Source organism: Diceros bicornis, chromosome 4, assembly GCF_020826845.1.
Source record: "Diceros bicornis minor isolate mBicDic1 chromosome 4, mDicBic1.mat.cur, whole genome shotgun sequence".
Lineage (NCBI taxonomy): Eukaryota > Metazoa > Chordata > Mammalia > Perissodactyla > Rhinocerotidae > Diceros > Diceros bicornis.
Genome location: NC_080743.1, coordinates 46,808,346 through 46,832,544, shown reverse-complemented (window position 1 = coordinate 46,832,544; position 24,199 = coordinate 46,808,346). Strand labels below are relative to the sequence as shown.

At 49.2% G+C, this 24,199-nt stretch overlaps 1 protein-coding gene across 4 annotated transcripts in view; it reads left to right on the top strand.

Annotated features, from left to right (window-relative positions):
- Window positions 1-22,663, top strand: part of SYT6 (synaptotagmin 6) — a 58,469-nt gene extending 35,806 nt beyond the window's left edge. The window contains exons 4-7 of one of the 4 annotated variants that reach the window (XM_058537217.1): window positions 9,870-9,990; window positions 15,137-15,308; window positions 16,520-16,670; window positions 21,988-22,663. In XM_058537217.1, coding sequence (XP_058393200.1) covers window positions 9,870-9,990; window positions 15,137-15,308; window positions 16,520-16,670; window positions 21,988-22,059 — 516 coding nt within the window. In that variant the 3' untranslated portion in view covers window positions 22,060-22,663. Of the gene's footprint in view, window positions 1-9,869; window positions 9,991-15,136; window positions 15,309-16,519; window positions 16,671-20,268; window positions 20,326-21,987 lie in introns of those variants that run through there. The other 3 variants (XM_058537223.1, XM_058537218.1, XM_058537220.1) reach the window with 3 other exon arrangements.
- Window positions 22,664-24,199: the final 1,536 nt, after the last annotated feature.

The window sequence follows — 24,199 nt, the reverse complement described above, 5'->3', positions numbered from 1 at the left end:
CGAGGCCATTGGAGGGTTCTAAACAGAGGAGTGGCGTGATCCATCTCACCATCTTGAAGGAACTCACTGGCTGCTGTGTGGAAATGCAGCAGGAGCACAAAGAGAAGCGGGGGGTCTGCTAGGAGGTGGCTGCATGCGCGCAGATGAGAGACGATTTTGCCCTCTGGGTGGCACTGGAGTTGGAGAGAAGTGGGCAGACTCGAGGTGGAATTTGGAGATAGAATTGACAGGCCTTCGTGATAAGCTAAATGCAAAGGAGAGAGGAAGGCAGGCATCAGTAACTGGGTGGATGGAGGGGCCATTTCCCGAGTTGGGGAAAACAAGAGGAGAATGTAAAGGGAAGATCAAAGTTCACCTTTGAGCATCTGAGAAGTTTTAGATTTCTGTGAGATGTCCACATTGAGATGTCGTGTTGGATATATGAGTCTGGAGTCTAGAAAAGATGTCTGAGGAGGGACCATAAATTCTGGAGTCATGAGCATGGAGATGGGCATTAACTTATGGATGAGCAAGGAGAGAATGAGTGTGTAGAACTCTGCTGTTTAGAGGCAGGGATGGGAGGAGGATCCAGCAGAGACTGGGAAGAGTAGCTGGAGAGGTGGGAGGAGAACCCAAGGAAGTGGATGCTCACCCATGAAAGGCTGTAAAGAGGCTCTTCACAAGCAGCCTCACCACAGCAAGACCGGGGGATTCTGAAGTGCCTGGAGCGGGAGGTGGGTGAAGACCTAACCCTTCAGGTCAGCAAAGAAACAGGGAAGCTAAAGCTCCTGTGACTGGCAGTTCAGGCATGTGTGCTTGGCTGAGACCAAAGCCCTGCCTCTTTGGCATCCCCCAGGGTACCTGTTTGCAGAAACATTCCTCAGCTGCCCCAGGAGACCACTCCCCAGGGACCAGGGTATCTTCCCTCCTGCTAAGAGGCCCCGCTGCCACAGCCCTGCTCGACCAGGTCACTCACCACCGAGATGCCCACCTTCTCCTGGGGAAAGCGGACAGCTGTTAGACAGCCGCACAGCAGGACAACTTGAGGCAAGAAATGAAGACAGATTCTCATCGTTAACTTCAATTATGTGCCACTTATTCCCGTCTGTCATCAATGAAGATGAGAGGGGAAGGACCAGAGTGGAGGTGAGGTCCAAGGCCCTGGCCTCTCATGGACAAGTACCCAAGGTGCAGACTTTCCCGCTTGACCAGGCATTGCCTCCATCTCTTCTAGAACTTCCTCAAACTCCACTCTCCTCAAGCTCCTTCCACCCCCTTGTAGCCCCTCTCCCTCTCCGCCCACCTTTTTAAAAGTCATTAGCAAGAGATCTGCACCTGCCAGTGTGATTCTGACTCATGGATATTTGCCCAAAAGTAATGGTGCGTTTGAAACGCCAAACCTCTTTTTGAGGGCAGGTTCATGAAGGAGACGCTGAGAAAAAGTTTCCTAAATAAAACCATCTGTTCCCCTGAAGATGCTCAGATCCAGAAACATTTGCCTCCCGCTGGTGTGCTTTAGTCGCTCAACAGATACCCTGGGACCAACCCCAGCCTTGAGCATCTCACCCACTTCCTCTCGTACCTCCTGGCTCCACGGGACGTGGAGGGTCTCCCTCTTCTCCACGGGCCGGTCTGGAGCTCTCAGTGTCCATACCACAGGCTTCAGTTGGCGTGTATGGAGTTTGTTTAAGGCGCCTCAATTCTGTTGGATCATTTATTCATAATGCTGCAAAGCCCTTGGGGCTGAAAGCACTTGAGAGAAAAAGCAGGCGTGGAAGTCAGAACAAATAGAACCTGCCCCAGCACCCAGCAGGGAGCCCGGAGTGTCACAACAGACGCATCCCGCCCTTCCACCTCAGCCACCCCCAGCCTTCTCCCTGGAGCCCTGGAAGCCCAGACCTGAGGAGGAGCAGGGAACCAACCCCGGGCAGCCGGGCGGGTGCTCACAGCAGGAGTGCCGTCTCAGCACCCCCGGAAGGAGTGCCCACCCCTTGGCCCCCCTCTCCCAGTAGAGATCTGAGCCAGCCATGGGGGCCCGGGGCGGGCGGAATGTCAGTTTCTGCTCTCCTCCGCGGCAGCCCCCTCATCCGGCGGGTCACCAGATCCTGCAGATTTTGTCTCAGATATGCCTTGTCTTTGCTTCAGGGCACTTCTGACACTGGTTGCTAGGCCTTTAGACTGGTCAATGGGAGCACACCCCCCAGTTACACCAGGGGAGTGAAGGGAGGTGACCCAAGAGGAAGGGACAGGAGAGCTGGCCTGGAAAGGTGAGTGTTGTCCAGGACAGTCAAAAGTAGGCAGAGGTTATTTCAGGCAGTGGAAGGAACAGGGTGAAGGCATGGAGGTGTAGAAGAACCTGGAAGGTTTGGAGTGGAGTCACAGAAAGGCAGGATGGTACAGTGGCTAAAACTGTGGAGTCTCGAGCCTGGTTGCCTGGGTTCACATCCCAGCTCTGCCATTTAGTAGCTGTGTGTCCTTGGGCCAGTTGCATAACATCTCTGTACTTCAGTGTCCCTGTATAGAAAACGGGGATAATAATAGTACCCATCTCATAAGGCTTTTGTGAAGATTATATGGCTTACTATGTATCAGTACTTAGGACAGGATGGCACATAGTTAACACTCAATAAATCTTAATGGTGATTATGATACCTGGTATAGGGCAGTGGAACAGGATGGCTGGCAAGAGAGGCAGGGCCCACATCCTGAAGATTCCTGAGTGCCATTGGGTTCTGTGGACAGTGATTTCAAACTGACTCCCGGAAGCTCCGAGGAGGTAGGCTGAGGGCTTGGAGGCAGGAGCTCTGGGTGCCTGTCTCTGAGTCACTTTTCATCTGTTGTATATATTTGGGCTTCTGGATAATATTTCATTTGATGAAGAGGTTTTTCCAACTATAAAACAGATGTGGCATGGGAAGCCATGGAAGGATTTTGAGCAGGAGAGTGACCCCCTGGTTCCAGCAAGGAGGAGAGGTTGGAGGGAGTTAGAAACTTGGAGGTCCAGGCGAGAGAGGGTGCGGGTCAGAACTATGGTAGTGCCGAGGGGAGGGGATGAGAGGTCCTCAGAGTTGGGACACTTACACGGCAGAACCGCATGGCTGGGTAGCTGACTAGGTGTGAGGCTGCAGGAGGGTGAGGAATCTAGGATACTTCCGACTTCCACTCCTCCTGCCGTCCATTCTCTACAAGCCTGCTGAGGTCTCCAAACTGCTTCCCATGGCTCTGCTTTTCACAGGGAACATCTTTCATGGCCTCTGAGATCTGGCCCTGCCTCCTGAGATCTGCCTCCCATCCTTCCCTCGCCCCTTTCCCCTCCGAGCTCCAGCGCAGCAGCCGCCTCTCACTGCTGTGCATGTGCCAGACCCTCGTGCTCCTTGCTGTCCCTCTGCCCAGTGCTCTTTGTCCTCTTGGCTGGCCATCTCCTCCCTCTTTCAGGTCTGACCGGCCTTCCTGACAACTCTGTCTAAAGTCCCCCTTCATTAAGCCTCTATCTTGTCGCTGGTTCACTCACTGCCCTTGGATATTCTCTTGCATAGTTTAGTTTTGTCTCTCTCCCCTAGAATTCAAGCTCCTGGAGGGCTGGGACTTGGTCTGTCTTATCACTACTGTCCCCCCATATTCCTGAACAGTTGGTAGGTGGGTAACGAATGAATGACTCTTATGAAAATGGTCTGCTGTGGGTGTCTGGGTAGAAGGTGACACTGTGGACTGAGCGGGAAGTAGGGGAGGAAGAGCAAGTGTAGAGACCGTCTCCCATGGCCTGCAGGGTGGATGGCAAACTCCTCAGTATGGGCCATGAGGTAGACAAGGCTGGCCCTGCCCTGTTCCCAGCCTCGTCTGGGTGCTCTGGCCCCCCTGCCCCACATGGAACCTCTCATGCCTCCTCCCTCTGTGTCTTTATGCGCCTGTGGATCCCTCTGCCTGGAACGTCCTTGCTTGTTTTTCTCTGCTAGCAAGCTCCTTTACTCACCTTGCCAGATCCCACCGCGTAGCACCCCTCTAGGAAGCCTATCCTGAAGTCCCTGGCAGAGTTTATTATTCCCTCCTCTCCTCTCTCGTAGCACCGGTCAAACAAAACAGTAGTACTTACCTATATGTCTTTCTCTCCACTGCCCCTGCCCCGAGACTGTGAGCTCTTTCTAACTGTGGTCATTGTAGTAGTGATAATACCAACTGAGAGCTTACTCTGTGCCAGGTGCTATGCTGAGCACTTTGCACAAATTACTTCTTTTAATCTTTGCAACAACTCTAAAGAGGTAGGTACTGTTATTAGCTCCATTTTACAGATTAGGAAACCAAGACTATGAAATGTTAAGTAAGTCGCACTACTCATAAATGTCAGAGCTGGAACTTGGACCCAGAGCCACCTGACCCCAAATTCATATTCTCAACCATTCATTCATCAGCTGGTATCTACTGAGCAACAGGCGCTGGACTAGACTTAAGAGGAATACTGATAAGTAACCAGACCCCATCCCTGCCCTCAAAGAGCCTGCAACTAGTGAGAACACGGCATTCATCATATAATCCCACAATCAACGTGAAAGTTATGGTGGTGGGTGGGCTATGAAGGGGAGGCCTGCAGTGCTGTGGGGGCAGATCCCAGAGGAGTCCGGCTTCCATGCCTGACGCATCTCTACCCCCAATCCCAAGCCCCACACCTACACATAGGGATTGCTCACTGGATGTTTCTTTACCCGTTGGAGCCAAATTGGCTTCTACCCCATCTCTCTTCCAGGCCCCTCTGGCCCAGGGTAACTTAACAGCACTTCCTGCCCAGTGCTTCAGAGATCCTTTTAGGTCTCCTGTGGCTTTCCTGAAAGTGTAGCGGATGCTTCTCTGCTGATGATGAGAGATTCAGACAAGCCACTTAATGATTAAGAGACTAGAAGTGTTCTCTAAGAGACGGGGAAGCATCGTTCTTGCTTCGCTCAGCCTGGATTCCCAAGACGGATGCTGAGGCATTGACGCCACTCATTGCCTATTAGGAGGAAGAAGGCCAGCCCTGGAGAAGCCCAAAACACTTGGAGGCAGCGGGGACTGAAGGAATGAGAGCATTTGGATTCAAAACAAAGTTGGTAGATTCCTTGAGGCCAGTTAGGCCTCCTTGGGCCATCTCAACTGGTGATGGCTGATGATAGATTTTCCAGTTTGGATCCTTGATTTTTATGGCTGGCAGGGACCTAAAGGCTAAAACATCTAGTTCAACTCCCTCCTTTCACAGACTGAAGCCCAGAGACGTGAAATGATGTGTCCGAGTTCTTGTGGCCAGTTAGTGGCAGAAGGACTAACCAAGTCTCCTGACTTGTGGTTTACTGGTCTTTCCTGGGCAGCCCACAGATAGGAATTTTTTCTGTGCCTGGGGCTATGTGAGTGCATCAAGAAGAGAGAAGTGCTTTAAAGAGCTGTTGCAAATGGACTGCTGGGAAGCAGCAAGAGCAATGTGGTGCAGTAGATGAGACTTTAAGAATCTTATTGCCCAGATGCCAGGGCACTGCAGCCAGGGGAGAGCGCTACTATAATGGGCAGCGATGTCGGATGGCCAGGTTGCCCTTGAGGACAGAATTCTCCAAGAGCCAACATCCTGGTTCCCCCTCCCCTGGCAGCCGGCCCACCCCCTCCAAGCACTAGCCAAGACTTTTACAGCTGCTACTGGGCTCAAATCCGCTCTCTTAGCACCCAGGTTAGCAGTCAAGAGGGTGAAGTTGATTTCTGCTGCTTTCTGGACAGCAGTGACCTCTCCAGCACCTGGAAGCTCATTACCAGTCAGGGGCCCTAAGTCTGCCTCCCGTGACAGTGGGTGAAGATGAAAGCAATAACATACTGGCTGTTCTGCAGCCCCTGGTCACCCCTGGTTTTATTAAAGCCAAAGTCTCAAACATCCCAATGAAGGTAAAGACTGGCAGGGCACACAGGATCTGGGACTGAAACCTCCTGAGAAATGGGGTGGTGCAGAGAGAGGGCCTGGTGAGGCCACCCATGGGGCTGAGCTGGGGTCCAGCTTCCCAGAGAGGAAGGTGGCTACCAGGAGATGTTGACTCTCTGTTTGCTTAGTCCCCATCTCTCTATTTACTCAAAAGTAACCTATTTATTTTCCTATATCAAATCACCCAGTTCTTGCTGCCTGGGTGTGCTGAGGAACAATATCCCCTATGATCCATTGAGCCAAGAGCAGCCAACTTACTGTCAGGCCCAGTGAGGCCCACTCACCCACAGCAGAGGATCCTGGGACCGGGCTTTGGGCCCCTTGGCTCCTATTTCCTCTCTGCCTCCAGGTTATGGTGGGATCTTGGCCCTCTCCCTTTGCCCATCTGGGCCCAGTGATTGAGGGTGGAGTTCTCTGTTGAGTGCAAGGACCAGGGTGGGAGTGGAGGGTTCCATACCACGCTGCAGACTCAGCACGCTGCATGCCCCCAAGCTGCCACAGTCTTATCAAGAAAGGGCACCCATGCAGAAAAGGAGGGGGGGCCTGCTGGGTAAGGGCTCGCCTGGAGGGAGCCATCCTTGAGAGCAGTTCATAGAGCCCCAGCTGATTCCCTTTACCCTGAGGTACCCCCACATGCCCAGGCAAGTCTCCCAAGTCCGTAAACAAATCAACTCAGACTCCCCCAGACAAGACAGCCTTTGAAGGCTCCACTCGGCATCTGTGGGGTGGCGGTGGTGGGGAAACCATGACCGCAGCCTTTGTTCACTCCCTCTCAGAGTGGCCCGAGGAGCTTCCAGGTTCCTTCCCAGGGTCCTGACTTGACTGTAACACTGATATTGAGAACCACTCCTTTGAGGGTTCTTCTGGCTAAAATGTCACCATCCATTTCTATGGGTATTTGTGTAGCTCCTCTAGCACTATTGGGCACCTCCGAAGCACAAGTAGGTGTAAGACAAGCCCCTGCTCCCAAGGGGCCTCCAGTCACCAGACCCTAGTGGGAGGCATAGCTGCAGTGCAGGGGGCCTTGGTAACACCTGTGAGTGGCTCAGGGGCAGAAAGCACTGCGGGGACTAAGGGGAGAGATACTGTCTGCGTGAGGATCCCTTGGTGAGGATCCCCGCGAGGGATGTGGCCCTGGGCCCTCCAAGATGCATGGGATTGTCCAAGCAAAGATAAGAAGAAGAGGCATTTTGGCAAAAGGGACCAAAGATATACCAGCCATGTGGAGCAGAGGGTTGGCATAGAGAAACAGAGAGAAATAATCAGGTGAGGAGATAAGACAGGACCCAGTTGTTGAGGATCCTGAATGCAAGTTAAGAAATGGGCCGAACTAGGGGAGCCCCTGAGGATGTTTGAGCAGCCGCACTGATCTCTGAAAGTCTGGCACCAGAGGACGAACTGACCTGTGAAAGTCTGGCACCAGAGGACGAACTGACCTGTGAAAGTCTGGCACCAAAGGACGAACTGATCTGTGAAAGTCTGGCACCAGCACACTCACTGGTCATGCAACCTTGGACATGTTACTTAACTTCATGAAACAGTCATTTTCTCCTGTTTGCAATGGGGATAATAAGAGCACCTACCTCGCAGGGCCATGGTAAGACTCACTGAGATAATTTAGCCAAGGACTTGGCACATGGTAAGTGTGTGATAGTGTTAGTTCTTATTGCTGTTATTGAGTCTGCTATTCTCTAACTTTGGGCAGGATCGAACCTTGGAAGGTTATGAGGGAAATAAAGGGAGCTGGGGGATCTCCTTGTACCTCAGTGCCTCTGTCAGAGATGGAGCATTCAGCCATGAGTACTGCTGACCTGATCCCTGTCGCATGAGGGGACAGTCACACTCCCACAACACCATGTCGCAGGGCTGTTTCCTGTGTCTCCCTCCCTGGACTAGGGGACTGGGGAGACAGGAGACGCACCTGAGGGAGGGGGAATCCTGGTACCTTCTTTTAACTGGTTACACCCCACTAGACTGTGTGCATGTTGAAGGGGGGACTGTGTACTCTCCACAAGCGTGGTGCCTTTAGCAGGTTCTCAGTAAATATGAACAGATGAAAAAATGGATGAAGCTGTGGTCCAAGGTCTTGAGGAGCTAGGTCACCTTCGGATGCTCCCTAGGTGAGCTGGAAGGGTGCTGCTCTCCTAAGAGTCGGAGTCCAGATGTGTCTTCCGCCAGCTGTGTAAGCCTGGGCAGGGCTTTAAAACAGTTTAAACACTGAGTTCTTCGTCTGTGAGATGTAGAGAATAATGACAATAATCCCTGCCTCACAGAATTGCTGTGAGCCTCAAAGGTGGAAATGCTGTTCGAGGAAGAGCTTCGAGGAGCACAGGAGCTCACAGGTGTTGCTCTCAGCTCACTGGCTCTGTGGAGCCCCAGGGTTCTGTGTGCTGGAGTGGGTGGCTGCCTCTACAGGGTGTCCAGCTCTGGCCACAGCCAGGCCCTCTCCTGCGGAGCTGGGAGGATTCACCTTCTGCCACTCCTTGGGTTTGACTGGGGTCTGGGGTAGGGGGTAAAAAAAGACAATCTTGGGTTAGAGAAAGGGCGGATATCAGTGCCATCTAGAGGAGAGCATTGGGACCACATGCTCTGGGAGGGTAGGGAGGTCTTGGATTTTTCTCCAGGTGGGGCAAAGTATCAGGGGTCCCTAGGAGTCCCCAGTCAAGATTGGTTCTTTGTGAGGAAAAGGGACAAAAACCTTGGTGTCACCCTTGACTGCTCTCTTCCTCAGAAGTCAGCTCCTCAGGGGGGCCTTCCCTGGCCAGCCTGTCTACAATTTCAACCACTATGCCTCCCCCACGAGTATTTCATATCCCCTTCCCCTGCCTTATTTTTTGCTGCTTGGTACTTTTTACTAAATTATTTACTTCTTTTCTTGTCCTTTGCCCTAGTAAAATGTAAGCTCCACGAAGGCGAGATTTTTGTCTATTTGTTCTTTTCCGTATCTCCAGCACCCAGAGGAACTCCTAGCACAGGGCAAGTGCTCATTTAATATTTGTTGACTGACTGACAACAAATGAATGAATGGCCCCATCTGAAATCAGAGCCACCCCAGCCCCTGACCTCCTCCTCCTCCACTCTGGGCCTGGGAGCCCTAAGAGGAGAAACATCTCCATGTCTTGGAGCCCTAAGCCAGCCTCAGAGCCTGAGGGGGAGGTTACACAGTGACAGCACCCTCTTTCTTCAGGTGGGGAGCGGGAGGAGGATGCAGTCTGGCAAGGTGCTATTTAATTCAACAGATGGACATGCTTACCATCTTTGACGTTTTCCTATGCCCTGTTGCTCAGGAACCTCCTAGGATTAGGATCCCTGGCCATGATGCTTCTAGGGGCAGGAGAGGCAGCAGAGTGTGTGCTCTGTGCTGCAGTCAATTTTGAAGAATGTCCTGAGCAGGGTCACGGTTCCTTGTGCCTCCCTGCTGAGGCCTGGAAGTTGGAGTGCTAGGTGTGTTTCGGGAGAGGCAAGGAAGCTGCCAAGGCAGAGAGACTGATGAAGAATGACTGAGCTGAGGGCTGGAAGCAGATCTGCTGGGAGAGGGGACACGTGATGGCCAGAGTGTGTCTTGTACAGGACACACTCATGACCACAGGCCAGGTGGGGCCAGAAGTCAGGGGGACCAGTGACTGAGAAGGATGAGCTGGAGGAGAACAGGGCTGGGCCCCAAAGGGGCTGGTGGTCCGGAGGCTACAGCCAAGGGGTGCATGGAGGCAGGTCAGACCATAGCAGGAGGGTGAGGACCAGGACCAGAGACTGCTCAGAGCTGAGAGGGAACATTGAAGGGGACAAATTCTGCTGCAGAGGCAATATTGTCACCACTGCCTTTTATACCCACTTAGTCCCAGCATGGAGGCCAGACCCTCCAGTCTTAAAGACAAGGCATTCTGCCTCAAAGAGCCTTCTCCTGGGCCTCGCAGCATGGGGAGCCGTGTGCCCCTCATCTGCCCTCTTGTCTGCTTCTTTGCAGGAAAGCGTGGATTTGGGAGAGATCATGTTCTCCCTCTGCTACCTGCCCACAGCGGGCAGGCTCACCCTCACCGTGATCAAATGTCGGAACCTCAAGGCGATGGACATCACAGGCTATTCAGGTACCTCTCTCACCCAAGTGGGCTGCCACGTGGCCTCCCAGCAGCCCAGACATTAGGATCTGGAAAGATGTTCAGAGAGAAGGGGAAGGAATTGTCAGTATTCTGGGAATAGAAGCACCAGCTCTGGAGGCAAACTGCCTGGATTCGAATTCCAGTTCTGCTACTTCCTTGCTGTGTACTGCTTTGGTTTCCTAATCTGAAAAAATAGCTTACACAGGTTGCTTTAAAGATAAATGAGTTAATTCATGTAAATGCTTAGAATTGTGCCAGACACATCTTGAGCACTCAGTACATATCAGCCATTACTATCATTCTTTCTCTTAGAGGAGGGAGAGATGAAGAGGTAAATATATAGGAGAAAAAAATGAAGGAAAATCTTTCTAGTTTACGTGAGGCCCCAGGACTCCCAAGGATTCTGTCGAATTGGAGCGTGTAAGTGTTTGTAGATGCGCATGGTCCTGCAGCAGCCCTGCAGACTGAGGCGAAGGAGCAGAGCCCCTGAAAAGGACAGTGCGTTTGTCTTGGAGTTTGTCCCGCAGGGGCCCTGCCTCAGCCTCCGCACCTGGAGAGCTGCAGGTACAGCAGGGGAAGTAAGTCCTATTCCAGCAAAACGGAAGTGCTGGTTTGGGGGCAGTTGCAGAGATTGCAGGCTGGACATGGTGTCAGAAGTTCGATCCTTTTCCACAATTCTTCATATCATTGTTGGAGAAGGTATTTGAGTTTCAATGTAACAGAGGACTAGCTTGAACCTCCTTCCCCACATCACCTCACATTAGCCCAAGACGTGAAATGGGTTGAAGCCTCCTAAAGAGCAAGCACACAGACTGTCTGGGCCACAGTCAGAGTAGCAAATGGAGGAAAAGGCCTGGTTTGTTTCTCTAGACACCCGCCCAAGAGGCTTTTCTGATGATTCAGATTACAGATGTAAAACCACTCCAGAGGTGCCTCTGAACTTGGATAGGAATATATGGAAGATTTTTCCTTTTATTCATTAATCATTTCCTGGAAAACTCCTTACTATAATCACAAGGAGAAGGTCAAATACTGTATGATTTCCTTCATTAAGTAGTAGAATAATAACAACAATAAACAAACACATAGAGACAGAGATTGGCTTGGTGGTTACCAGAGGGGAAGGGGGGAGGGAGGAGGGTGAAAGGGATAATTCGGTACACGTGTGTGGTGATGGGTTGTAATTAGTGTTTGGGTGGTGAACATGATGTAATCTATGCAGAAATAGAAGTATAATGATGTACACCTGAAATTTTTACAATGTTATAAACCAATGTTACTGCAATAAACAAAAAATTAAAAAAAATAAAAATAAAAAAATAAAGACAATGAGACCAAAAAAAAATCACAGTGGCCGTAAAGAGGTGAAGGTCCAGCGGAAAACATATGGGCCCAGGTGCAAGCTGGTGCAGTTAGAAGATGCAGTATTAGGCCTTGAAAAATGAGGTTTCAGGAAAAGGTGGTCGGGAAGCGCTGAAGTAACGTATATTTGTTGCAGTTTTGAATCCCTCGGAGCCTCTGCTCCCAGCTCCCACTGTCTCTTCTGCACTCACTCCTTCCAGGCCAAAAACTCCCCCAGAGAGCCCCCACCCTAATGCCTCTCCTTCCACGGCAGCTACCACCACACATGGGGACACGGTGAAGAGCTTAAAGAACCCCTTCTGATCCATGCAAAGCTCTTAGGCAGCATCAAGTCAGCTTCCTCCCAAAATATAGCCAACGTAGATTTCATTTTAATATCAAAATAAGTGAGTGTCAGGGATGGAAATTCACTGAGGACTCTTAAGGCTGCTGAGGGAAATAGGATTTTGCTGCCCAAGCCCCCACACTATCTTCTATGGTGTAATTAAATTGATGTGCTAGAGAGACCGTATGGCAAAGCCACTGAGGTAATCATAAAGTCCGTTCCACATCAGAGGGTTGGGGGTGAGAGATATTTCTCTTGCTAAGTCCTAACCTCCCTCTCACAATTGCCCGTCTGTTCTACCTGGGTTTGGAATCTGGTGTTAAATCTCAGCTTGATTCTGAAAATTCAGGGGTCTTCTTTCTGTCAGGGATTTCTGTCTCTTTTGTTCACTGATGTGAGTGAGTGTCTGGAACAGTGCGTGGAACACAATAAGCACTGAATAAATATGTATTGAATGATGAATGGATGAATTTACAGCATGAGGAACCTTGTCAGGGGGTGATGCAGTGGGGGCATGCATGCCAGGGGCCTGTCAAACTAGATCTTCTGTTTCTGAGGATGAGTTTGAGGTTGCCTTCCACCCAGACTGCTTTGATGTTGAACTAAACTGGAGAGTGAATGGAGCTTATTAATTGCCTGTTCTTGATTTATATGACATTGACCTCTAAAACCAAGGATCTTCCTATTCTCCTTGATCTAAACTAGTCGTGAATCAATTCTCTGAGCCTATCTACTAGAACAATGACAACAAAAATGGTACAAAATAATAATAAGGATCAGTATGCCACAAAGGGTGATGAGTGAGGAACTCACCCATCTCTGGCATATCTGGTCTGTACTGCTTTGAGTCTAGTGGTTAAAAATGTAAACTTTGGAGCCAGACCCCATCTTCAAATCTTAGGCAAGTTTCTTAATCTCTCTAACCTCAATTTCCCTATGTATAAAATGGGGAGGATGACAATAAATATTTTATATGGTTGATGTGAAGTTTAAATGACATGATGTATGTAAATCTCTCAGCTCAGTGTCTGGCACACACCAAACGCTAAATTATGATGGCTCTTGTGACACTGAGGCTGAAGTATGCTGCTGGTCTTTGTGCCGCCTCCTCCAGCTGCATAGAATATCATAGGCTGTTAGAGAAGAAAGGACCTCAAAGGTCGTCTGGAGCCAGCATTCCACTAGAAGCCACAAATTTTTGCCCTAGGGAACAGTCATCTCTCTGCTTAGCCTCTTGGACGCTGGTGAGATTGTTGGTTCCTTCAAGAGAAACACATCCACTGAATTTTGCAAATTGGATTTGTCTCGTAGCAGTGAATAGAGTTGGGGAAGGGAGCTGAGAGTCTCCCAGTCAGTAACAAGGCATTTGTCCAGTGGCCCATGGGACAAGTGGCTCTGCCGTATTTTTCCAAGCCTGGTGACATGGAAATTTGGTCTGCTGTGGGAGTGTGTAGAAATAGGTATGGCAGGGGATGAGGCAACACGTGAGCAGCCTCAAGCCTGAAGACACTTTTCAAAGCAATGTACACCCTTAAGGAGTTTAGGAGTTGCCGTGTTACTGACAGGTCTTGGAGCTGGCTTTCTCACCTGTCTGCTCAGGCCTGAACACTGTCCTGGGCACATCCACAGGGAATGGAGCCTGTGGAAACCAAAAAGCTGTCTCATAGCGGTTCTCAGAACCTCTCCTTCCTTTTTATTGAAAATCCCCCTGAGACAGGGCCCTTTCAAATGGGTAGTCCGAGACAGCAGTTTGATTAAGCACCTCATGCTCTCCCCAGTTCCTCCATAAACCCAAGTGTCCCCACGGTTAAGGCACAGCTACCGCTGTCACATTGGTTAGTCAGTGGTTCATTTGGGTGTCTACAGAAATGCCTTTAAGGCTTGGAGTTTCTGACCAGGTGTCACAGTACTTTCTAGCTTCCCCATAGCTGTGTGCCTTATCTGCCACCCGAACGATGCCCAGGGAGCGTGAGGGGCTGGTGGGTGTTCTGGTGCCCGGGAGATAGAACCACATGCCTGCGAATCAAGGAGCCGAGTGCAGCGGCTTGGCCCACACCTCCTGACAGATTCACATGAGCCCTGGCTTCTAGGCAAGAAGGTGTCTCAGCACATCAGTGTCTCAAAAGCTGTTATTACCTGTGAGTTGCCCTCTCGTTTCTTGAGCTGTGCAGCATAAATAACAATTATGATGGTGACCGAGACAGCTGTGCTATGAGATACAATAGGTGTCACTTCACTCGGAAGAGTAGAAAATTTCAGGGTGGAAAGATGACCATGAAATACCTATTCAGAAAACTAAAGAAGAGACAATGATGGGAGGCTCATGGATGTTGAGTAAAAAGACATCTCCTCGTGGGATGGAAAGAATCCAAGATCCCACTGAGAAGTGAAATATCAGCTGGCTGCCCTGAATCTCAGGAGGCTGCCTCACTCACTTCCCCAGCCACAGCTCCCCTCTTCCTCCACTGCCCAGAAGTGGGCAGGAAATGGCTTCCTGGGAAGCAGAGAGCAGGGTCACTACACCCCTTCTTGATGCCAGGTGGAAATGAGCTTGTTGGGACAATGGGACCCATAATCCTTTTGTCAGGTGGGAAGGACACGAACAGCATTGTGATTGTCGCTGTTCATTTACTCTGACAAGTTGCTACTCCTTGGGCGTCATTGAGTTCTATTTTTATCTCCCTTATCCTTTGGTTAATAATGCTGTCAGAACCCCCCAGAGAAAAGGACTCCAAGTAGGTGAAAGAAATAGAGTGCCTTGGGCCGGCCCCGTGGCTTGGCGGTTAAGTGCGCGCGCTCCGCTACTGGCGGCCTGGGTTCGGATCCCGGGCGCGCACCGACGCACCGCTTCTCTAGCCATGCTGAGGCCATGTCCCACATACAGCAACTAGAAGGATGTGCAACTATGACATACAACTATCTACTGGGGGGCTTTGAGGGAAAAAAAAAAAAAGTTGGAGGATTGGCAATGGATGTTAGCTCAGAGCCAGTCTTCCTCAGCAAAAAGAGGAGGATTAGCAAGGATGTTAGCTCAGGGCTGATCTTCCTCACAAAAAAAAAAAAAAAAAGAAATAGAGTGCCTTTGTTCAGCCTCACCACCCTTTGGAGCCAGCCGGCCACCATGAGCTGAGATTTAGGACTGTGAACTGCATACTCACGGGCAAGTGTCCTGTCGGGTTTGGGGCCAGCTTCTCCATTAGTGAGAGTCCATTAAGCGCTCTCTCAAGAATCCTGAGGTCGCTAAGACTCTGTGTTTATTAAGCGTGAAGTGTCCTGAGAGACAGGTGTGCTACATAAATACAAGGTAGTTTAATTATTTTAACAACCCACTGATACCATCTGATGAGCAACAGTAGGCCTGGGGCTTCCATCCTTCTGTTGCAAATGATGTTTCAGGACATCTGTTTAACATGCTCCCTTCCCTTCCCACCACCCCCATTGGCACAGACCCATATGTCAAAGTGTCCCTGCTTTGCGACGGGCGGAGACTAAAGAAGAAGAAAACAACCATAAAGAAGAACACTCTCAATCCTGTCTACAATGAAGCCATCATCTTTGACATTCCCCCAGAGAACATGGATCAAGTCAGCTTGCTCATCTCAGTTATGGATTATGATCGGTAAGCGTAGGTCCCAGAGGGACATGATTCCCTGCCTCTACCCCCACTCCAACGCAGCACACGGCTCCTTGACCTTGAGCTTGTCATTCATGGCTCAGGCACCCGGTGGCCTCAAATCTGGCTACACCCAAAATGAGTATGGAGTTTGAGGAAGAGCATGGATTTCCCCAAGGGGAAGCTTAAGCTTTGCTTCCCAGCTGCCCCATTTCCATCAGGGCAGCTCCACGCATCAGTTTCCTGACTTCATCCCTGACTATTCCTGTTCCTCCATCTGGCACTGATCCTATCATCTGTCCTTTAAAATGCCTCTCTATCCTCTCCATTTCTGCTGCTGCTACCACTTCTGCTCGGGGATGGCTATGCAGCTGCCTAGCTGACCCCTGCCTGCATCACTCCCTACCTCAATCCAACCAACATACTAAAGGCACACCTTCCTAGAAGATCACTTTCTTCCTGGACCTGCCCTTCTCAGAAATCATCAATGGCTCCTATTGTCCAGGGTTTTCCCCTGGACTCTCAAGGCCTCCCATAGTATGGACCCAGCATATCCATCCAACTTGATTTTTCCTTCCTTGGATATATTTCTTCTCTTCTCCTTATCCATATCCTGCTCTTCCATCAAGGCTGGCTCAAAAATATTTCCCAACTAGTCTAGCTATAATGACTCCTCTCTCCAGTTGGCAGCGTAGCTGAAGAAGAAAGAAACCATGCAGTAAAGCCTCAATCCAAGATTTTTAGCATAAGTTCTCGGGCATAGTAGGTGCTCGGTGAACATATTTGAGTGATGATTGATGTTCTTGCTGAGTGAATAAATCACATCCCAGCTGTTGGGGGTATGAAGAAGTGGTACTCAGAGCAAGTTGATTTATTGCCAAATGCTGATGTCTTGAGGGAGAGTGTGCTGTGCTAGCTGAATCAGATAACGGAAGAGACTTAAACTCTCCCACTCCCCAAAGTCAGACCATCTGCCCACCATTTCCTGAGATTCCAAACAAGTTTACAACCTTTTGCTTATCTGTCTGTGTCCAATGTCCACCCAAGGAGGCTGTGCAAAGTGTCACTGCCTCTGGCACCTTCTGGTCCTGCCAAGCATGTATTTTCAGAGCTCAGCGTTCTGAGTTAGACCTGCTGGGCAGAGTCCCAGACCTTGGGGCCTCTCTTTCTGAGAGCATGTCTGGTCTCCAACGCTGGGCCCTTTGTTTCTCCCTCAGAGTGGGCCACAATGAGATCATTGGTGTCTGTCGTGTGGGGATCAGCGCCGAGGGCCTGGGCAGGGACCACTGGAACGAGATGCTGGCATACCCGCGGAAGCCCATCGCACACTGGCACTCCTTGGTGGAGGTAAAGAAATCCTTCAAAGAGGTGGGTGAGGTTGCGCTTGGCCCTTGGCATGTTTGCTGCATGGCAGCTCGGGCTGGAGAATGGCAGTCGGCTGCTGCAAGACCTCGCCTTCATGAGTCCTTCCCGGGGGGGTGTGGGGGCCACGTGCTTCTCCCCCACTGTGTAACAGGCAGGAAGGAAATGGAGGAAGATGGTGGGAAGCTGCCTGACAAAAAGTCTCTGATGTTGAGCATATCGAAAGCGACACTGAGTTCTAAATAGAAAATAAAAACTTGGAGGAAGCCTTCCCAGCAGCTCCACCGTACCAGGCCCACCCAGAATGCTTTCATAGGGGCCCTGGGCCAACCCAGTCCTTTAGGAGAAAGCCCCATGGGGGTGAGATCAGAACTTAGCAAGAAATTCTACTCCTGTCAAAGCAGTAAGTTCCCTGAGGCTCTAACCAGGCCGTCCCATGGCAGTTTTCTCTGAGCAGTTGGGTATCGCCAGAGACCAGATCCTGCTCTCAGGAGCATGGTTTCTCCTCCTTGTTGGAGAAGAGAGTACAGCTTCAGGTGTCACACTTTCTGGCCGAGTCCTAACCGAGATGTGATGGACAGAGCACTGCCTGGGAGTCCCGAGACTTGGGCTCCAATCTTGGCCCCTCCCAACTGCTGTATAATCTTGAGCCAGTCATTTCTCTCTCAACTGCAAGGAAAATGTCCCTTCCAATGATATTTACAGTCTGCCCCACCTCCACGGGGCCTACCAATTTAAGATCCTGTGATTTATCACCCCAGGCCTGCTTATTCTCAAATGGGTTGGGGAGTGGGGGTGACCAGGCAAGCTTTAAACTTCATTTTGAGTATCTCATACCCCAATCTGTGTCCTAGAAAGCCGGGTGATCATTCGCTCATCTTAACAGGCTTCAAGCCCAGTAAGTTTAGAGAACTGGATAAAATCGGGAAATCTACTAATAAAAAATATAGCTTTAACCCTTATACCACATGGCCCCTCGGCTTAAAAGCAGAGTCACCTTAAACAGAGTAATTGCCTCTCCACACTGTGTGACACAGAAAACATGTGGGCAGCAAACCTGGAGGACCTACTGGTTCCTCCCCTTCTCAGGGTGGGCAAGCCTGTTTCCACCTGTTTCCAGCAGTGTGAGGGGTCTCAAGAGAGACTGAGAGCTGAGGGGATTGGACATGTGGAATCTTGTGGGAGATAGAGGCCTCTGGGGAGCCAGGCTAGTGGATTTACCTCCCCAGGTAGGCGTGTACTTTGCAAAACCCCTGCCCTGCGGCCTTTGAGGCCAGCATGGAGGAGTTAGGCAAAGACATGGTTCCTGCCCATCTGAGGCCTCACGTTTCTCTCGTGGTGGCCTTGATTTGACCACAGCTGTGGAGCTCTTATGAGTGAGGCCAGTCCCTCAACTCTCTGCTCCTCTCTCCAGGGGACCCTCTGCCCCTTCTTTTCCAGAAGGCCTTCTCTGCAGGGTGTCGATGAGGTACCCATGACCACTCTCCACCTACACAGGAGGCAGCTACTGAGCAGAACTCTAGCCAAGCTGGAGACAACATTTGGCACCTCACAAATGCAGGATTGATTCATCCCAGGGAGGTTGCCCTGCCCCCTCTCCTTTTTCAAATCCTTTGGAGATATCCAAGCATAGAATAAGTATACGAAAATGTTCAGGATGGTTTAGGGGCAGGGGCATGGAATGGGAGCTAAGAGACTTCTGATGGGCTGTGCAGCCTCAGGCAACTCACTGCCCCACTCTGGTCTTCAGTTTCCTGGTTGGTAAAATGAGGGAGTGGGCTCCTTCCAGGTCTACTTTTCTACGAAACTCTGACCCTAAATGATAGACGACTGGGCCAATGAGCCTGCGTCTTGCACCAGCTTTTTAATCTTAGAGCTGCAATAACCCATCTCAGTTACTGGGCTGGGCCTGTCCATGCAAACTGGGAGTGACTGACCAGCCTCGGCTGGAATTTGGGGCAGGGTGCCATGTAGCACGGAGGTGCTGGGACTCAGCCCCAGCATTACTCTCCGTGATGAATACAACCTAATTAAGCCAAATAATTGATTCTGAGTCTTGTTTCTTTGAGAACTCCAACTCACTATTCTAGACTACAAAAGAAAGAAAAAGTAGAATCAAGCCCTTGAAAATGAATATTTGATGAGATAGTAAAGGGAAAGTAACAGTATATGGAAAACGAAAAGAGAATAAATTGATTCCTATCCTTTGGGTTTACTTTTTTCTTGACCTCGTGTACCAAGCTCCCGGACGTGCCCCCTCCCCCACTCACTGCCCTACCGTTTTCTGTTCAGCTGATCATTTCTCTGTATGAAGAAGCTGAAAATGACATTCATCTTGGCCACTTAGGATTTCATCAGTACAAATTTGTAAGAATTTGTACCTACACTTTTAGCACCCACAGTTTAAGGACCTTTATAAAAATGCATCTGAAACCCCACGAGGCTAATATTAAGTAAGCCCTCGTTGTGGTCGCGTGATGCACTGGACTTGGACACTGGTCATCTCAATCATCCTCGGAGCTCACATCCTGCCTTCTTTTTGGTCCTGTTCTGGACATTGAGCAAGGGCTTGCTCCTGGAACTTGTTTCTCCCATGTATATAATATGTAAAGAAATCTCATTCTCCAGCTCCCCAGAAGATAAATGGCATCATATCCGTAAAGTACTCTGCATTTATATTGCACCTTTCTTAGAGGAGTTTTAAGTGCTGCGATCATTTCTTTTTTATTAATGAGAACAGAGGGCACCATACTTGCTCACTTGTTTGGGGTTTTAAAATAAGGTTGAGGGGAACAAATTAACTGAAAAGGTCTTTTTCCCTGCTGGGATTTTTTCATGAATGAAAATTGATTAAGCCATAGCGAGCATCCTTCCCTGGCAGCGGCTGTGGCCCCTTCCCTCTCAGCACTCCTGCCCAGTGCTGCGTGTCATTGCTGTCGCCACACACAGAGCCCAGGTTTATCAGCGACCTTCTCCAAGGTGTTTTATTTTGAAGGGTCAAGTTCAGATCATCTGCCAGAGATTTTAGATCTCTGTTGGAATGTGACCCATTTCAGTACAATAAAAGATCTTACTGGAACACAGCCACCTTGGAACAATCATCTTCCTGTGTGCCGGGGACCAGGTCTCTGCTATTTCAGAGCCACTAGGATAAGCTTCCTGGAATCATTCACCTTCCCATTGTCCATGAACCCTGTCTTCTCCCTTTGTTTATCTTCATAGGAAAAATCAGGAGCTAGCAGAGGAGTCAGTGTGCTTTTTTCATTTGTCCTGGATAAACAATTATGCTCTGTGTGACTTCTCTTTGGGCAATTATATAAAGAAAAAGCCATACTCTGTTTAGCCATTTTGTTTTTTCTCCTCTAGACTGGCCCATCAATCAGATTAAGTGGCATACTTACCCAGGAGAGAAGCCAGTAATTACAATGTACCTTTTGCCAACATTAAAGGTTGTAACAGAAAAAGTAGAACTTCTAAAATAAAGGTCTGTTAAATGAAAGCATTAGTAATCATCTTATGTCACCTCCTGGTTAAGAAACACTTGAGTCAGAAGGCACAATGGGCTTGACAACCAGGCATTTATTTATCTAAAATATTTCACCAGGGAAACCCTCGGTTGTGATTTCATTCACGTGGATGCTGCAAGCAGAGAGACTGCCACCCGGAGTTAGGAGTAAGTACCTGGTATGGACCCAAAGAGGTTAGGCTGCTTATTACATTTGTGTCTCCTTCTTCCCCTAGTGTTGCCAGATGCTAAGATGGCAGCAGGACGGAGTAGATAGCACTGAGTCGGGAGTCAGGAGACCTGGTTTTGGATCCTGGCTCTGCCCCTAGCTAGCTGTGTCTTGACTTCTCTGTGTCTTTGTTTTCTTATCTGCAAGAACGAGAGAGTTAGACTGGATGTTCTCCCAGGCCTGCCTCCAGCTCTGGCACACTAAGGTTGCTCAGGTCTAGGTCCCATAATAGGGCATCAATACCTGATTGTCCAGCCTTTGGTTAGTTGTCAAGATGTGCAAGTTGGCCTTACAGAGAGTACTAAGCGGCCATGAAGAACTGAGCCTGGGGAAGGATAACAGATGCTTTCCTTAGGACTAGCAGCCTGAAGGTGTTCGGTAGGTCTGGGTATCTCCTCAGTGACATGGGTTTCCCGTCTATTCCATAGGAGATGCTGGATGGCAAATGGTCTGTTCCTTAGGTGGCTCAGCTCTGTCTAGAAATGGCTGTTGAGGGGGGAACTGTGTGCTTCCCCATCCCACCCCCATACGTGCACAAATGCATAGTGCAACTCCTACTCAGCCCCATCATTCCACAGCCCTATCAGTCCCCTGCAGCTCATGAAAAGCAGAGGGGCTGCACTTCAGGTTCAGAAAGACCGTCTTGACCCCTGTGTAAAGTCTCTCTGGAGCCTTGTCCTGCGGGCACCTAGGAGAGTATTGGGTCTCCTCAGCTCACAAAAAGGAGGGAGTGAGCAATGGACACTGACTCACTTTGAAGTCATACAGCTCCAGACAGGTCGAGAATATTCACAGGGTCAGATCTTTGCCCAGAAAACATTGCCCTAGCTATGACTGGCTGTTCAACTTAAAGAAGGGTGGAATGGCTCGAGCATGGGTCCATCCATCCTCAGCCCTCTCCTCACTCCATTATGCCTCATGACATCACCCACTTTCACAGAGGGTTAGAGTCAGGTTGAGAGGAAGGCAACCTGTGAGAGGAGAGCGCTGAGGAAAACAAAGGTGGAGATGCCCCAAAGGGGAAGGGGTGGCTATCTCCTTGCACCTCCTACCTCCTCACAAGTTGGTTGTGAATGCCCATGGGAAGCATTAAGACTGAAGAAAAGAGCCCAAAGCTAAAGCAATATCAGGTTTTAGCTGTACTAACAGCTCCCAGACAAACTGCTAATAATTCATGATCGTGGGTTCTTGGCAGTAAGGGCATACTCTGCAGACTGCCTCTTTCACTGCTAACATAATCTGATTTTCAGTGTGAAAAATGGCTGAAGCCACTCGGAAATGGTCCAGTCATAGCACCTCATTAAAATACACACACACACACACACACACACACACACACACACACGCAGAATCCACACAGTGAAGAAAGCTTTAATTATCTCTGCAGTATGTCTGTTTTAAAACTCAGGTATTCCAAACTAGAAGCTATAATGCTGTTTTCCTTATGTTTTTGCATGGCTGAGAGCAAAATTCAAGAAAGCTTACGAAAGCTGGGAAAGGTGAATTCAGTGCACGGGCCAGATAAATTTTGGAAGTGGAGATGTAAATTCCCTTGGCAATCAATAACCGGCTTTTTCTCCCCTCCGCAGTGGCAGGGCCGAGCTGCCAGCTTCGACAGCGAGAGCTCCTGCCCATCTCCGAAACCACCTCCGACACCATGAGCTGCACGGCCAAGTGACACGAACAGGACTCAGCAACGTTCTTTTTGCACTTGTTCAACCGTCTAAACACAGTATTGTGCAGTGGCAGCGGCAGCGGCAGCGCATCTCTCACTCCAGAGTCTTAACTGCTCCTGTGTAGGTCAAGGCCGAGACACTTGTCGTGTGGTCAGATCTGTCTTAGTCTTGTCTGTCTCCCAAGGTGATGTTTTTTGTGGTTTTCACTTTTTGTGGATCTGCTGTCATGAAAAGAAGGGAAAAGAAGTAGGAAAAAAACGAAGAGTAGAGAGCCCAGGAGTTGGTTCTATAAAATACAACGTAAAATAGTCGTCTTTTCGGGGGAGGTGGTTTGAGTTTCTGAAATTTTGTGTCTCCACCAAGCTCCATAACCTGGAGAAGAAAGAAGGGAGATGGAGTGGTGGCTGCTTTTTCAGTGGCCTACAGGAATGGCGCAAATTGGTCGAAGAGCCTTTACCAGGCTGATTATGACTCTTTGAAGCTCTTCGCGGATGTGACATTCTCCGAGATGTGGACTCCTGGTCCCATGTTGAAATCACAAGTGCTCTGTGGTGTCTGTGAACCTTCCGCTGGTCATGCCGGGCTCCTCTCTGCCATTCCTCGTGAACTGAAAATGTCTTAATTCCTCATGGAAACTTAGTCACTTTCTTTAGGATTGATTCTGCTGAAACTAAACATGCCGTATGTTTTCTGGCGCACCACAGTTAATGACCACATTTGTTTGAAAATGGGATCTTTGTTCTCAAAAATAACCTTCATTGTAAAGAAAAGGAGGCACGTATGTTCGGGAATGATTTTTGTGTTATACATAGCTTTATAATTCCATGAAGTATCAAGCAGCTGAAAATGCCTAAACAGATCAAAGAAAAGCCTAGATAAAATGTTTTTTTCTCAATAGAGAGTTTTGAAATCCAAGTAATAGTTGGAGTCCATCTTTCTACGAAGAGTATCTTCTTGATTGAAACCAAGTCAGCTTAATCCTATTTCAGCCCCCTTGGCTCTGGGATGATATTGATCTTAAACTTTAGTTCTATAAGTTACTAAGTACTTCAGTGTTTGTTTGTTTCAGTGGTAGTGAAGGGTTTCTTTCCTTTAGATCTCTACCTTAGGCCAAATTCAGTTTAGAAAAAAAATGTTTAAACTGTTCTGTATTGTAATAGTACGTTTCTGTTCAGTTAATAGTGGCCTTCCCACCAACCCCCTATAACTAGGTTGATTTGCTCAAATCAGTTTGTATAGCCCTGGTAAATGTGTAGAGGTGAGTTTCCGTTTAAACTTGTGACTACATAATGTCAATTTCCAGAGCTGTGTGTGTGACTTGCCAGAGGTAGGTCTGCTGAAGAGCCCTTCTTTCAACAATGGAAGGTCAAGAACGTGAAAGCTATTCATACACCTTGTGTCTTATTCTTTATATATGGCACATGCTTTAGAAGCAGCAACTCAATAAAGTAACCTTCATTTTAAGCCAAGATATCAGGTTTCTCTGCTGATATAACTTTGGGTAGTATCTTCTAGTCCTAAAAATGACCAGACTGGGCATGAGGTAACAGGATATTGTGGCAAAAGAAGTTTTCAGCTTAGAAAAATAAATGTAGATGAACCCAATCTCTACCCTGTACTGAGCCTGAGGCTAGGGGCTAACGTGTCTTTGGTAAAAAGATAAGTTTTCTCCCCCAATGTCTTGTGATTGATAGGCCTTCCAAGTCAGGCAGGCCTGCAGCTGGATGTTCTCTCTAGAGTAAGAAAAATCCCAAGGTCACGACAAGACTCCTGGCAGGCCATAAACTTCATTCTGTTTCTTGACTCTGGACTGACCCCATCAAGATGGCCATCTCATTGAGCAGATACTGTGAGTTCTGCAATTATGAAGGGGACGGTTGAGTTTCCTGGGGTCATAAGGAGCCCAGAAATTAGTGCGAGGGGGTCCTTCCAGAGGTGAGCTCAAAATGAATGTCCAGCTGTCATCTTTAAACCCGTAGGCAGGGGAAGATGACCACTCTAACCTTTTGGAGAAGGGAGTGTGGTGGGCATGAATCATGGAAGTTATTGCTCTCAGATATTCCTCTTACGTCCAAGCAGCCATCTCACACAGTGAGCCTCCCGATGGTTTCGGAAAATCATTTCC